The sequence below is a fragment of the Halyomorpha halys genome, unplaced genomic scaffold, assembly GCF_000696795.3.
Source record: "Halyomorpha halys isolate HHAL.00 unplaced genomic scaffold, Hhal_1.1 Scaffold51.1, whole genome shotgun sequence".
In the NCBI taxonomy this organism is placed as follows: domain Eukaryota; kingdom Metazoa; phylum Arthropoda; class Insecta; order Hemiptera; family Pentatomidae; genus Halyomorpha; species Halyomorpha halys.
This window is the reverse complement of record NW_027108122.1, coordinates 3,641,029-3,654,965: the sequence shown is the minus strand read 5'-3', so window position 1 is coordinate 3,654,965 and position 13,937 is coordinate 3,641,029. Positions and strand designations below refer to the sequence as shown.

The window sequence follows — 13,937 nt, the reverse complement described above, 5'->3', positions numbered from 1 at the left end:
ACTGCTGCTGGTTCCCTCTACGCTGCTCCAACTGCTGCTGGTTCCCTCTACGCTGCTCCAACTGCTGCTGGTTCCCTCTACGCTGCTCCAACTGCAGCTGGTTCCCTCTACGCTGCTCCAACTGCTGCAGGATCCGTTGTAGCTGCCCCCTCGGCAGCTGGATCAGTCTATGCAGCCCCCAGCGCCGCAAGTTCTATCGTTGCAGCACCTAGCTCTGCTGGTTCCATTGTTGCTGCACCATCCTCAGCCGGATCCATCGCAGCTGCTCCATCTTCAGCCGGATCTATCGCTGCCACACCATCTTCAGCAGGATCCATCGCTGTCGCTCCATCACAAGCTGGTTCTATCGCTGCAGCTCCATCAGCCGCTGGCTCTATTACTGCAGCAGCTAATGCCGCTGGTTCTGTTCTAGCTGGGCATGGTGTATCTGGATGGGCTGGTCATGGATGGGGAGTACATGGTCATCATTGGTAAATTCACGGGCAGATGTATTTTCAAATGATGAAAAGTGTGATAGTAAAATAAATTTATTTATTGTGATAACTTCGTATTCATTTTCCTTAACTACACCAAGTACAAAACACAAATAATCAAGGCATAATAAAAGATTATTTTCAGAAAATACTAATAAAAATATTAAAATATTATAATAAGAAAAAACCATAATCGTCTATACATAACTCCAAATGAGGCCTGTGTTATTTTCATAATTTTTTTAAAATCATTTATTGTATTGTTTCTTAAAAGGTTCGTATTGTATATAATATTATATTTTACACTTTTTCATTTTTAAACTTTTCATTTCTAAAGGAGATTTTCGGCTTTTAAAAATATTTTACTAAATTCAGGTTGTATCCCTTATTAGGTATGGTACATTAAAACTCATCTTTTATACATGTAGATTTTAAGGGGTTTACAAAATCTTTCTGTTTTTTTTTAAATATATCAATTTAAGTCATGCTACCATTAATTTTAATAAACACATTTCAGGAATTGTGTTCAATGGTAAAAAAACGCTAATTAGATAGAATAACTTAAAATCACATTGACATGCTAAACAAAAAATCATTTCTTGCAGTAACTCAATTTTTAATTCAACTCAAATTATTGTATTCATGTTATAGCGCAATCAGAAATTAGAGTAAAATTTTCTAATACCAAAAATAATCGTCACTCCTTTCGAACATTACTATTGGGCTTTAATTGGAACAACCTTATTTGGTTATGTATTTTCACAAATATTTAAAAAATAGACGGCAAATTGGGATATATTACAATACTTGTTGGGATATATGCAATACATTTATCTGTTACAATTCTTTGGACAGTGCCAAATAAATGAATTTGCTACTGTCAGTAAACATGTATGACGATACATACACACTAAACCATTGTGGAATCGTTACAAATTCTATCATTTCAAAATTAGGCTCTGAATAAACATTACCATAAACAAACCGCTTCCTTGTATAAACGTCATGCAAGAAACAGTACATCCTCACAAATTACTGAACCACTGACCCTTCATGAGTTAAAGTGGATTTTTATTTTAATTTTTTACGAACATCCTCAATAAAACAAATTGCAGATAGAAATAAAATAAAACAATATTTAAATTTTAAAAAATAGGTCACTGAATTATTATGTTAAAAGATTATTATGTTGTTTTATTTCTTTAGGATATCCACTGCTTCTTCAAGTGGACAAAATAAAAAAATCATATCAGGTGACAGCAGGAAGGTAATATAATATTTTACGAGTAACTTCAAATATAATGCAACGTAGTAATGTAGCATTTATCAATTTTTCTACAGAAAACATTATTGTTTGTCAATTATTAGTTGCAACATGCACTACTGCCACAGCATATCTAAAAAAATTATATGACAACTGAAAATTAATTTGCAATCAGTATCAAATAATAATTTGTTAACAGTTTATTAATATCTTCATGAATGCAACTAAAATCAAGAATAAAAGAAGCCTATATTTAACAAATATAAACAATAATTGCCATTAATCAATTGTTTTATGGGCTAATTAAAACATGGAAATAAATTCAACTCAATAATATGAAACAATGTCCATAATATACAAGGGAATACAATTTACTATTCTACCTCCTTAACGTGCCTATTAAGTTGATATATACACCTTATGGGGTTTAGTGTCATATCTCTAGTATCTCAAGTATCGTAATAAATAGATAAAGTTTATGGATGAGGGAAATATTCTAAAGCTCTTGATGTCAAGAAAAAGTGGACAATCAGGATCATTTTGTGAGCCTTATTTTTCATTCCGAATAAAATTTTATGATACAACAAAATGTTGTCCTTTATGACATACATCATGTCTAAAATGTCACCTGTGAGTGACTATGATCATTGAATCTTAAATTTCACAAGTCAATAGTGACTATTTTTTCAAGAAATTCAGGAACGAAGCTTTCGCTATAAGTTGCATGTAACATTGTAAAAACGAACAAGATAGTAAAAACCAAAACAAACAAAAAGTCAATACAACGTGACATATACTTAATTTATGCTTGTTATGAGATGAATTTAGCTTCATACATGACCCAACATTTTGGTCGTAATAATAATTTCACATAATACATTTACCTAAAAATAAAACTAGTTCCAATCTTAAATAGTATGTCATAGATATATAAAAGACCTTCCAAATAATTATAAGTGAGAGCTAATGGAAAAAATCGTGATACGATTAGTGTGAAATGAAAAATTTAAAAAAGTAAAAATTATATATCCCATATGTTAGAATTTACATTATTAGATATATGTTTTTTTATTTAAACGAAAAATAAATTATAATGATATTTTTCACAGATATTAACTATTGAATTAAATACCATAACAGACAAAAATGTAAGAATTAATTAAAAATCAGCAAAATAAACAAATATTTTACAGAGATTCAGGAACGTATAAAATTTTTATATTAATTGAAAATCATTTTTTCTTTTGCTTTATTGAACGCATTGTCATTTGGACGGTAACATTTGTATTAATATATTTTTTTGTATTATTAAAAACTCAATCGGACTCGTGTACATAGTAACAAACAATGGAGGAAAACTATAAATATACCGAATTTAAAAATACTGAATTTATACCCTAAATAATAACATTATTATTTAAATAATTATTAATGTAAATATATATCTTCTCTTGTAAAAACGTACTTTTAATTACATTATATAAATGATTTAAAAATATAAATTATACTTTTCAGCACTATTCGTTCCAATTTTTAACCATTTTTTATAAATATATATAAGAAGATTGTCAGGGTTGAGGTCAAAAGAGAAACAAAAATAGTTTACAACTATTTACTTTCCGACGTTTCTAAGGGCTAAAAAGATACAAAAAAAAAAATAGAAAACTGAGAATATTACAACTATAAGATACAATAAGGTAATTTAAGCTAGGATAAATATTATGTAAAAATAAAGTGATAAAAAAACACATTTTTTATAAATCATTTATCAGAATTCCCCAAGAAAAAAGAGTAAAGTTGCAATCTACTTTTAATATTGCATTAAGGTTGCTTAGGCCCAAGCGCACTTAAGTGATCATAAATTCACTATAAATTTTTTTTAAATTATTTATTTAATGTTATTTACAACTGTACATAATAATACAATAGGTAAATATGTAGTATGTTTCATATAAACTTGAAAATCTTGGGAAGGAACCACCCATTGGTGGTACTTCAAACATTAATTTAAATCAGAAGGTCCCGTGGCCATCTTCTTTTCAGACGCCTCGGAGGATTATCAGGGATTGTTCAGGATGAAAGACTAAGAATTAATGGGTTAAGATGGTTAAGGAGTTTGGAATAAAAAGACGCGTATCTGTTTTGGGTCAAATCTGCAACGAATGGGATGTTAAGGCCTTTGTGAATGAGTTTATTTGTGACGGAATAAGGAGCATCAAGGATTTTACGTAGGATTTTGGATTGTAACGATTGGATGCGGGAGGAATTTGATGGTTTGGTGGATCCCAGAGCTCAATTCCATATGTCCAAATTGGTCTGATTATTGTACTGTATACTAATTTTTTGTAGTGAGTGGGAAGTTTAGAGCGTTTGTCAAGTAAGTGTTGTAGCAATCGGAATCTACGAGCAATTTCTTGTCGTTTCAGTCTTGTGTGTGGATTCCAAGTAAGTCTCTTGTCAAGATGGAGTCCTAAGTATCGAATCTGTTCAACAGGCATTACTATAAAATCGTTAAGTTCATAATTTAAAAAAAAAAACTTGATAGTGTTAATAGTGAGAGGTTCCTTTCAAAAGTATAAAATATTTCTGAACTACTTGCACCAATTAATTAACTTTATTTGTACGCTGATTATTTTAATTTACTAATTAAAATTAATTAATTAATTTAACCCGCTGATTAATTAGTTTACTTAATATATCATTAAACTGTTCTAATTCTGGCTGATAAGTAAAATCAGATTCTCTCATCATTATATTCTGAAATTTAGTGAACAATATTCTATGACGTTTGCCAGTAAAAATAGTTCATTTTTCAGTTATGTCCAGCTCGGAAACTTTTTTCCGAGAAAAAAAAAAAAAAGGACGACCATAGATTAGGCTGCTCATATAGTATGCCATAAACCCTAAAATACCCAATAATAAGTGAGTAAAATAAAATACTCAACTATCAGAATATTAATAATTCTTAACAATAAAATAATTGTCATTAATTACAATATATATCTATATTTCATATCTAGGAATGGAGCCCGAGTGACCCCCAACTTTTTAATTTCAATAGATCCGAAGCATTAATGAACTAGAGACAATTTAAATTATTATAAAAAAGTATAAATACACGCATTATAAGAATAAAAAGTTATCAATAACAATAAAAAAAAAAATCATCTAGGCATAATAGAATAAAGACATACATTTTATCTCAGCTATCTTGAACATTCAGGAAAAACGACTCATTCTTCTAACAAGAATAATTATTCAGTATTACTCTTTTTACCGAGAAATCACTTCTCATTTCCGTTTTAAAACTAATTTGACCAAATCAGAATATAATAATAAATTTCATTTTTACTTTGAAATAAAACGAAATTATGGATCCGATAATACCTTCGAAAACTACTTAAATTAAATATTAATACAGATAGACTTTTTATTAAAGAGATATAAACGATGGCATACAATATTGTTAGCCTTAGTTTATAATCAAAATATAAACAGAGAATCAAAATTCCAAGATGAGTGATAATTCGTAGGTCAATACAGGATGGCAAATACTCATAAATATAATTAAAATAGTGAATACAAATTAATAGATTTTAAATGATTAATATAAAATAAAATATTGAACTATATAATACGGAAAATACCATATAAAAAAAGAAAGGGTGGTCTATACGAACCAGTAACAGAGAAGCACAACGACCTTCTCCCCAAGGCCCCAGCGGACTATATATACTGTTAGATCTCCAGGAGATGGCATAGTTACCTGCGGTTAGGGATCAACAACACTAGACATGAAGACCATTTTAGTAAGTAAAGATGTAGAAACGTAATCAAATCGTTTCATATTACTGCTTAAAATATGAATATCTATAAAATGATTTTAATTTTTAAATTTAATCCCAAAAGGTCTGCCTGTTGCTCGCTGGAGTAGTCGTAGCCTATGAACCAGAGGTCCGCTACAAGAGGAGCATCTATGGTCATGGTCTCTTGGCTTCAGGTTGGGCCGCCCATGGTCTCGCCGCTCCAGCAGTAGCAGCTCATGGACTGGTCGCTCCAGCAGTTGCCGCCCCCAGTTTGGTCGTCCCAGCAGTCGCTGCCCCAGGACTCATTGCTCCTGCTAGTGCAGCAGGTTCCCTCTATGCCGCCCCAACTGCTGCCGGTTCCCTCTATGCTGCCCCAACTGCTGCCGGTTCCCTCTATGCTGCCCCAACTGCTGCCGGTTCCCTCTATGCTGCCCCAACTGCTGCAGGGTCCCTTTACGCCGCACCCACAGCTGCAGGCTCCCTCTACGCCGCCCCTACATCGGCTGGTTCCTTGGTAGCCGCCCCCTCAGCAGCCGGATCAGTCTATGCTGCCCCATCAGCCGCAGGTTCTATCGCTGCAGCACCTAGCTCTGCTGGTTCCATTGTTGCTGCACCATCCTCAGCCGGATCCATCGCAGCCGCTCCTTCTTCTGCAGGATCCATTTCGGTTGCTCCATCACATGCTGGTTCAATCGCTGCTGCTCCATCTTCAGCTGGATCTATCGCAGTCGCTCCGTCCTATGCTGGTTCTATCGCTGCAGCTCCATCAGCCGCTGGCTCCATCACTGCAGCAGCTAATGCCGCCGGTTCTGTTCTGGCCGGACATGGTGTATCTGGTTGGGCAAGTCATGGATGGGCAGCACATGGTCACCATTGGTAATTTAAAGAATATGTTTCTCGACACAAAGTCTGATAATAAAATAAATTAATTTATTATAAATATTTTATATTTATATACCCTCCAAACCCTTCTATAAAAGAGATATTATATATACTAAAAAGGTACTCAAAGAGTATTAATGTCGATATGATGACTCAAAAATGTTCGTTTCTCAGCTATTTCTGAATTGGTGCATAGGTTTAGTTATAATTGAATTATCTATGATATCCATTATTGGTTGTAAATAGTAAGAATAAAGTATTTATCTGCTTTTGCAGATAAATACTTTATTCTTACTTTTTTTTAATATTAAAAAATTAATTAATAATTAAAGCTTATTTAATACGAACACCTGAATTAATTCAATTTATTAGAAAAAAAAATTAATGGAACAGGATTCATTTTGTCCTAAAACGTGTTCAGCATACTATTAATAAGGTTGGATAAATTAATATTATAAAATATATAAATAGAACATTTTTTTCTACGCGTAAACTAATACTTTGACTAAGAAATCGAGAACTAATACATTATTTTAAAAGTCTTTGTGCAACTTCCCCGTTGTTAGCTGTCAAATATTAAGGATATTTTTTAGTCGATTTATTACTAAGCTATATTATTTTATTGTGATTTAATTAATGAACGTCACACAAATTAGTATTTCCACTGACTAACTAAATAGCTTCTGCTGCCCAGATTAAAGGCTGGTAGTTAGCATACGTGTATTTTTAAACTGTATAATTTATATAAATTCTATTTTATTATAGTTAATATAAGTTTTCTTCAGTCTAAAATAAGCCACTTCCCAAAGTTATAAAAGCAAAATTTAAATAGCTACTATCCAGTTTATGTCGGCTGGCTGCTATTTTTGCCTTTTTGTGTAGAAGCGTCAGTTGATAGAAGCAATCATTAACTTCTTCGGCTCTTCTGAATAGAAAATTTACTTCACATAGTGTCGTGAATCATGATTCTTTTCTGGGTGAATCACTTGAGAGTAAGAATATTTCAAAAGAATTCCCAATTCTGCATATGTCGACTTCCAACCAGTGCAGCATAATATTTTCTGCTGGAGGAATATAAAGAAATAAGTATATAATAAAGTGTATAATATCGATATATACAGATGCTTTTCGGGGATTGAATACAAATTCGAACATTTGCTAACCTATTGCAAGCGGCCCATTCTTAATAAGCGTTTTTGGTCAGTTTTGTTTTAAAACTGCTAACAGATAAATATTTGTGCTCTAAATCTTGTCAATTGACTTCAGGGGTTTATTTATACAAAGCACAAATATACAAATATAAAATTTGTATGGGCATTCTATGTCTGAGTAATTAAATTAATAATTATCTGATAAAAATTCTGAATGATGAATTGATAAGTTCTGTTGTACTATTTCTATGAATTTTTATCATCAAACACCTACTACCCCGGTATTTAGGTTTTTTTTTTCGTTTCGTCCTTTTTAATTTATTTTATTTGTTGAGCAAATAGTGTAAATTAATTGTTTTCAAGTAAATAAAAGGCAATAGTCAACATACGTCTGATGTTAGCCACATTTTTATGAATGGAACATACAATCGTGTGGATAGAAACGCTTGACCATTTTTAGATATTTTGGATTAGTGGCAAGGGGCAAATGCGCGAAACCACTCAAACGAACACAGAAGAAATGCTAAAAACTCCTTATTAAATTGTTAGTAGTAGTTAAATTGATTTAAGTTACCAATTTACACACCTTACTGATCAATATAGTAATACAATAAAAAAAATAGTAATGAATCATTAGAATTAATAATCACCAGCTATTCTTAGTTGCCAAAATAATCATTAAGTTAAATCGTAGAATATTTAATTACTCATAGCTGTTCCAAAGAAGGTAATAAACCCGTTTGAAACAGACAAGCCTGTTAGATCCCACAAAATAGGATTACGAAGGATATCAAAGGAACCATTCTAGTTGTTACCCGGGCACTGGATCTTATTAGACACTCGTGTTCATTACACTGAATTATAATATTACATTGTCTAATCAATTTTACATCTGTCTCGATATTAAAGTGATGTCAGAGCAGAAATTGTAAGTAGTTGTAAAAAAAAAAAAAAAACTCTAGGACTTTGAAGCGTCTAAATACCGTTACATTTAAATAATTAGTTAGAAAGTAAAGTATATGAACAGGTCTTTTACTAAGGGCAACCTTTATTTTTTCATAAGCCAGTTTTCTTGGAGGACGACTTGAAATAGACAGACACGTACATGTCCATTAACGAGTACACAATTAGAACAGGAAGCAAAAATAACGGTAACAAAACTCAGTTTTAATAAAAATGTCCCCGTATCAGAAGAGATAAAACTATATCAATAAACGATTTCGTTTTGATATTTAAATAAATTTTTTGAATTTACAATATTCGATGTATAAAGTGTTAATTTATAGCGTTCATGATCTTTAATGATAAAGATCAGATAAAAATTTTCTGGAGAACATATCTCACGATACTAAATTAGTAAGTTCAACAATTTCTCGTTGATTAAACTAAAATGTACTTGCATGGAAAAGTAGCTAAAAAAATAAAATAAAATAATAATGACTCTTCATACATCAATTCTCAAAAAAAAATGAAAAGCAAAAGGAGTCTGTTGGTTTTTTAAAATTTAAATTAGGTTTATATTATTTTTTTTTAAAATCCGTTTATAATAATTATTTTTAATCCTTCTGATTTTATTTTCTTATAAATTCATTTTAAATAATCCTACCATAGTTGGACACAATATTCTCAAACCAGAGGCTCAGAGTAACATAGTGTCGATGCTAAAACACGAAGGTATCGATGTGATTGCAGACTGTGTAGTATAAAAGAGTTGTGTAACCTCAGTCTGTTTTCGTCAAGATTTGTTTTCATAAAAAAATAATTATTTAATTTATTACAAAGCACATTAACTTCAAATGCTTTAATATTTAGATATGCTTCAGGTTAACAAGTTTTATCAGCAAAAACAGTTTATCTTTTTAAAAAAAATTTAAGTTCCTCCTGAATTTCAAACAGGGAAGATATAAAACCATATTACAGTGTAAAATTGTTAACCAGTATTTGTCTATAAATAAACATTAAAAAAAAAAGAAGAAACATGGCTAAATCTCCAACCAGAGAGAATTTAGATAAATGCCAGATGGTTATTGGCATGAAAAGAATTTCAAGAATACCATTTGGTTTAAAATACCACAACTTTAATTATTTTTAAAAATATGAATATTGTGTACAATAATATTTTGAATACGACATGAATCCCTAAAAATTCTTACCTTAATTTATGGGTTAATTTTTTTTTCATATCTATATTGGGATTGACAACTGAACATACGTACGTATCACATACAGGCGTGTAGAGAAACCACCCATTGGTAGCACCTTAATGACATTTTTACATTAGCAGGCCTCGTAGCTATCTTCCATTCAGGCGCCTCGGAGGATTACCAGGAATGAAAGAGGAAGCGAGGTTAGAAACTAATGGGTTTGGGTGGTTAGGGGGTTTATAATGGAAGGAGTGGTATCTGTTTCGGACTGGATTGGTTACATATGGAACATTAAGGTCTTTATGTATGATTTTGTATGTGAAAACGTAAGGAGGATTGAGGATTTTACGAAGAATTATGGATTGTAAGGATCAGATATGAGAGGAATTCGAATGTTTGGTTGAGCCCTATTTATTAAATAGATTGGAAGTTTGTCTAGTAAGTGCTGTAATAGTCGGAATCCACGTGCAGTTTCCTGTCTTTTCAGTCTTGTCCAAGGATTCCAGGTTAGTCGTTTGTCCAGTTGCAGACTAAGGAAGCGGATCTGTTTGACAGGAGTAGGATCAATATTATTAAAGGATACTGTAGGACAGTCGGTAGGTTTACGACAAAGGGTAACAGTGATTTGATGGGATTTATTTTAATTTTCCAATCACACCATTCTACGATGGCTGTAATATGGGATTGGAGAGTTTGGAATGCAATTAAAGGATTATAATTAACTGCGAGCACACATGTGGTCTTCGGCATACATGGTGAGGATAGTGACAGGATCGATCGGACGGGATGTCAGTTGTATAGACGGTGCAGAGGATGGGACTAAGGAGACTACCTTGAGAAGGATAAAAATTAAAAAGAAAAATTAAAAAAAAAAATTAAAGAAGAGTCGCTGTGTCTTCCTTGTGCAGAAAAGACCCCAAACGAACCATCCCTAACCAATTAACAAGGTAAGAGTTGAGAAAAATAAGTGCCATTCTCGCGGACTCGCTGAAATATGATCGTAAGAAAAACCTTGCAGAATATTCGACCCATTGTCCAGGCTTAGAGAAAGAAGAAAATACTAATTACAATTTTTGCAAACGCATAGCCCTGACATTTCACCGACAGCAATTCAAGTAACTAATGAGATTACGCAAACACATCCCAGTAATCTAGTATCATCCATGCGAAATTTTAATGGAACAACTAGATGAGCGAAGGGGTATACAGAGCCATTGGTAAGAAAATTTTTCTTCCGTTATAAAAAATATTTGAACGTTTTGTAAAAATATGTTCAACACAGATATGAAATCAAAGCTAAAAAATCAAATAGTAAGAAAACAAATCAATTATTTCTCCCAAGGTTTAGTTACTTTATTAAAAAGTGAACTATTCCAAATTAATTAGTCTTCCAACTATAGTTAAAGAGAATATAAAATGGCGGCTGTTCAAAACGTTTAAAGAAATTAATTTTTTAGTCAGAGCTCCAAATCTTTAAAACTACTTTCACCACTCATTGGCCCAAAAGATCATTTAAGTAGACTAAATTTCCAAAAACATAAGCTCTAGTAGAACTGATTACGTTTCAAAAGTTTTCGAAATACTTAATTTTTAAAAGAAAGATTTCTTAAATAGTTAGTAGTAATTTCGGGAAAACTATAACTCAGGAATAATTAGACACAAATATGTACATCAACACTTGAATTAAAGCTAAATTAGTGTGTTATAAAGCAGTTCTTAACGTTTATATTCATAAGAGTAGTAGTTTTCATGATATTTGTCAAAATAAATTGGCAAGATGTTGATTTCTACATGTTCGGACAAAATGTTTGATATTAGGGCTCATATTTTAGAGAATTTACTATTTTTTTTACATAATTTGCTGTTATAATGAATTTTTTATGAGTTTTTGGTAGTTTTAAGAATATGGAGTTCCAAATGAAAATTAAACGAAAATATTAGGTATTTCTTGAATAAAATATACTTCAGAGAGCCTGCATCATGGATAATTGAATATTTACTTTTTAATGGCATTTAAACCGTGTTAAACTATTTCAATGAAATGAATTATATATTTCAGATCACTTGATTGAGCATGGATATACTGAATTTAATCAAAAGCGTTAGAGCTGTTTTTATGAATATAAAAATAAAATACGAAATCGATTATATAAAGTACCACTTCCGAGCCGACTTAATAAAAAAAAAATTTCAAGTTCTCTGAATCCAAATAACTAATTCTAAAGAAATACAAAACGTACATTTCTGGTGAAAACTTGAATTTGAAATTTTGCACCAATGTAATACTTTCCCTCACTAAGTATTTATTCCATATAAAGGTAAGTGAAAGTAACAATTAATAATTCATCAACTAAGAAGTAATAACGAAGTCTCATAAATGATTAGGAACAGATTTTAAACAATAACCTTATATTTCGGCTTTTATAAATAACTATTATCGACAACGTATTAGTGATAACTAGTGTATTGTTTAAAAATCCAGATTGATCACTTAAAAAATCCCTTATAAAGCCATTATTACGAGAAAATAAATTTTGGTTTCTTACAATACTTTCTATTTGTTTTTCTTCCCGTACCTGAACATTATAAATGTTTTAATGTTTTATGTAAAATAATTGCTAATTTTATAACTTAGTTAATATTAAAACGTAAATTTGGATGAGGCACTCACTAGTAGATAAAAAATCTATTCCTCACAAAATTTTCAATTAAACCTTAGATTTCTCATCCACTCATAAAAACAGTAGATACCACTCACACACTGACGTAGTGAATAATAGATCTCAAAAATAATTTTAAAAGCTGAAATTATTAAGAAATGTTCTCCTTGTGCCGTCGACGAGTAATATGCATGTTGTATAAGTGTGTGAAAAAAAATGACTCAAAATTATATTTAAACCCTAAAATATTACTTAATAAATCGAAAACATTACATTTCCTATCAAGTCAGAACTTTAGTGAAATAATACTACTAATTTGAAAAGATAGTTAATTTTTTTATAAAATAAAGCAAAGATCATCTTAATCAGATATGTTTTAGTAAATAGCGAATTGGACAACAGAGTAATATCCAGAAGTGCATAGACATATAGTGCATAGTTGATGCGTTACTGAACCTGATTTATGCACAATATTGTGTTACCAAAAAAATTCAAGAAACACAATTTAAACACACACAATTACTTTCTTTTACTGAAATTACAACTAACATTCAGCAACGCATATTAAATGTGTATAGTAGCGTTTAATTGAAGACAACTTGAACAAAATCGCGAAATCTACTCAATTATAAATAATTAAGTTAAAAAATGGATTGTGGAGGAAATTATACCAAGCCATGAATAATTTGAATTTCTTCAGTCCAGAGACATATCATCGGGTAAGCTCCATTAATTTTTAATTTAATTAAATAAATAAGTTCTATCTGGTTAATAAATTCTCATTGTCATTTTTAAATTCATTTTATTTACTGAAAAGTAATATAAAGGCATATTAAATTATAAAGTTTATATAATTAGTACAGAATCAACAAAAAGCCGAAAAAACTATTCTAAATGTCAAAGAAAGGGGGAAAAATTATAAGAACTGATATAAATCCCAGCCCAATAAATCCAAAATGAAAGGTAATCTCACAATCAGCGAACCGGCATATTAGTATCACGCCCTTCCTTCTCCCCAAGGCCCCAGCAGACTATATATACTGTTAGATCTCCTAGAGGTGGCATAGTTACCTGCGGTAAGGGATCAACAGCACTCAATATGAAGACCGTCTTAGTAAGTAGGGGTATATGAATACTTATAAACAATAAACTGCAGAGATTGTTATGCTGCCAAAATACCTTAATCTAACTTTCTAAATTCTTCTTTAGTACATCTACAATTTTTTTGGTTTAACATGTATAAAATGTATGAGTTCTATGCCTGATTATGGTTTTTTCAAAAGGTTTGCCTGTTTCTGGCTGGAGTAGCCGTCGCCTATGAACCAGAGGTTCGCTACAAGAGAAGCGTCTATGGACACGGTCTCTTGGCTCCAGGTTGGGCCACCCATGGTCTCGTCGCTCCAGCAGTAGCAGATCATGGATTGGTCGCTCCAGCGGTCGCTGCTCCAGGACTCATTGCACCAGCTAGTGCAGCAGGTTCCCTTTATGCCGCCCCAACTGCTGCCGGTTCCCTCTATGCTGCCCCAACTGCTGCCGGTTCCCTCTATGCTGCCCCAA

The 13,937-nt window shown here is 31.7% G+C and overlaps 3 protein-coding genes and 1 long non-coding RNA gene across 5 annotated transcripts in view; 3 read left to right on the top strand and 1 right to left on the bottom strand.

The window, feature by feature from the left end:
• LOC106691040 (antifreeze protein Maxi) overlaps positions 1–543 on the top strand; it is a 1,205-nt gene extending 662 nt beyond the window's left edge. Inside the window, exon 3 of the mRNA XM_067046497.1 lies at positions 2–543. Coding sequence (XP_066902598.1) covers positions 2–474 — 473 coding nt within the window. The 3' untranslated portion in view covers positions 475–543. The remainder of the gene's footprint in view (position 1) is intronic.
• Positions 1–13,937, bottom strand: part of LOC136795563 (uncharacterized) — a 461,741-nt gene that overhangs the window by 1,437 nt on the left and 446,367 nt on the right. The gene's annotated exons all lie outside the window — the stretch shown is intronic.
• Positions 5,465–6,483, top strand: LOC106691033 (spore coat protein SP96). Of its 2 annotated transcripts, XM_067046533.1 has the most exons (3): positions 5,465–5,546; positions 5,647–5,899; positions 5,990–6,483. In XM_067046533.1, the coding sequence occupies exons 1-3, from the start codon at positions 5,532–5,534 to the stop codon at positions 6,421–6,423; spliced, it is 702 nt and encodes a 233-aa protein (XP_066902634.1). In that variant the 5' UTR covers positions 5,465–5,531; the 3' UTR covers positions 6,424–6,483. The 2 variants fall into 2 exon arrangements, with proteins under 2 accessions (XP_066902634.1, XP_014292166.1); XM_014436680.1 differs by having other exon boundaries at positions 5,647–6,483.
• Positions 13,414–13,937, top strand: part of LOC136795562 (F-box/LRR-repeat protein 17-like) — a gene marked incomplete in the record, with an annotated part of 1,081 nt that continues 557 nt past the window's right edge. Inside the window, 2 exon segments of the mRNA XM_067046532.1 lie at positions 13,414–13,494; positions 13,664–13,937. Of these exon segments, the coding sequence (XP_066902633.1) occupies positions 13,480–13,494; positions 13,664–13,937 (289 nt within the window).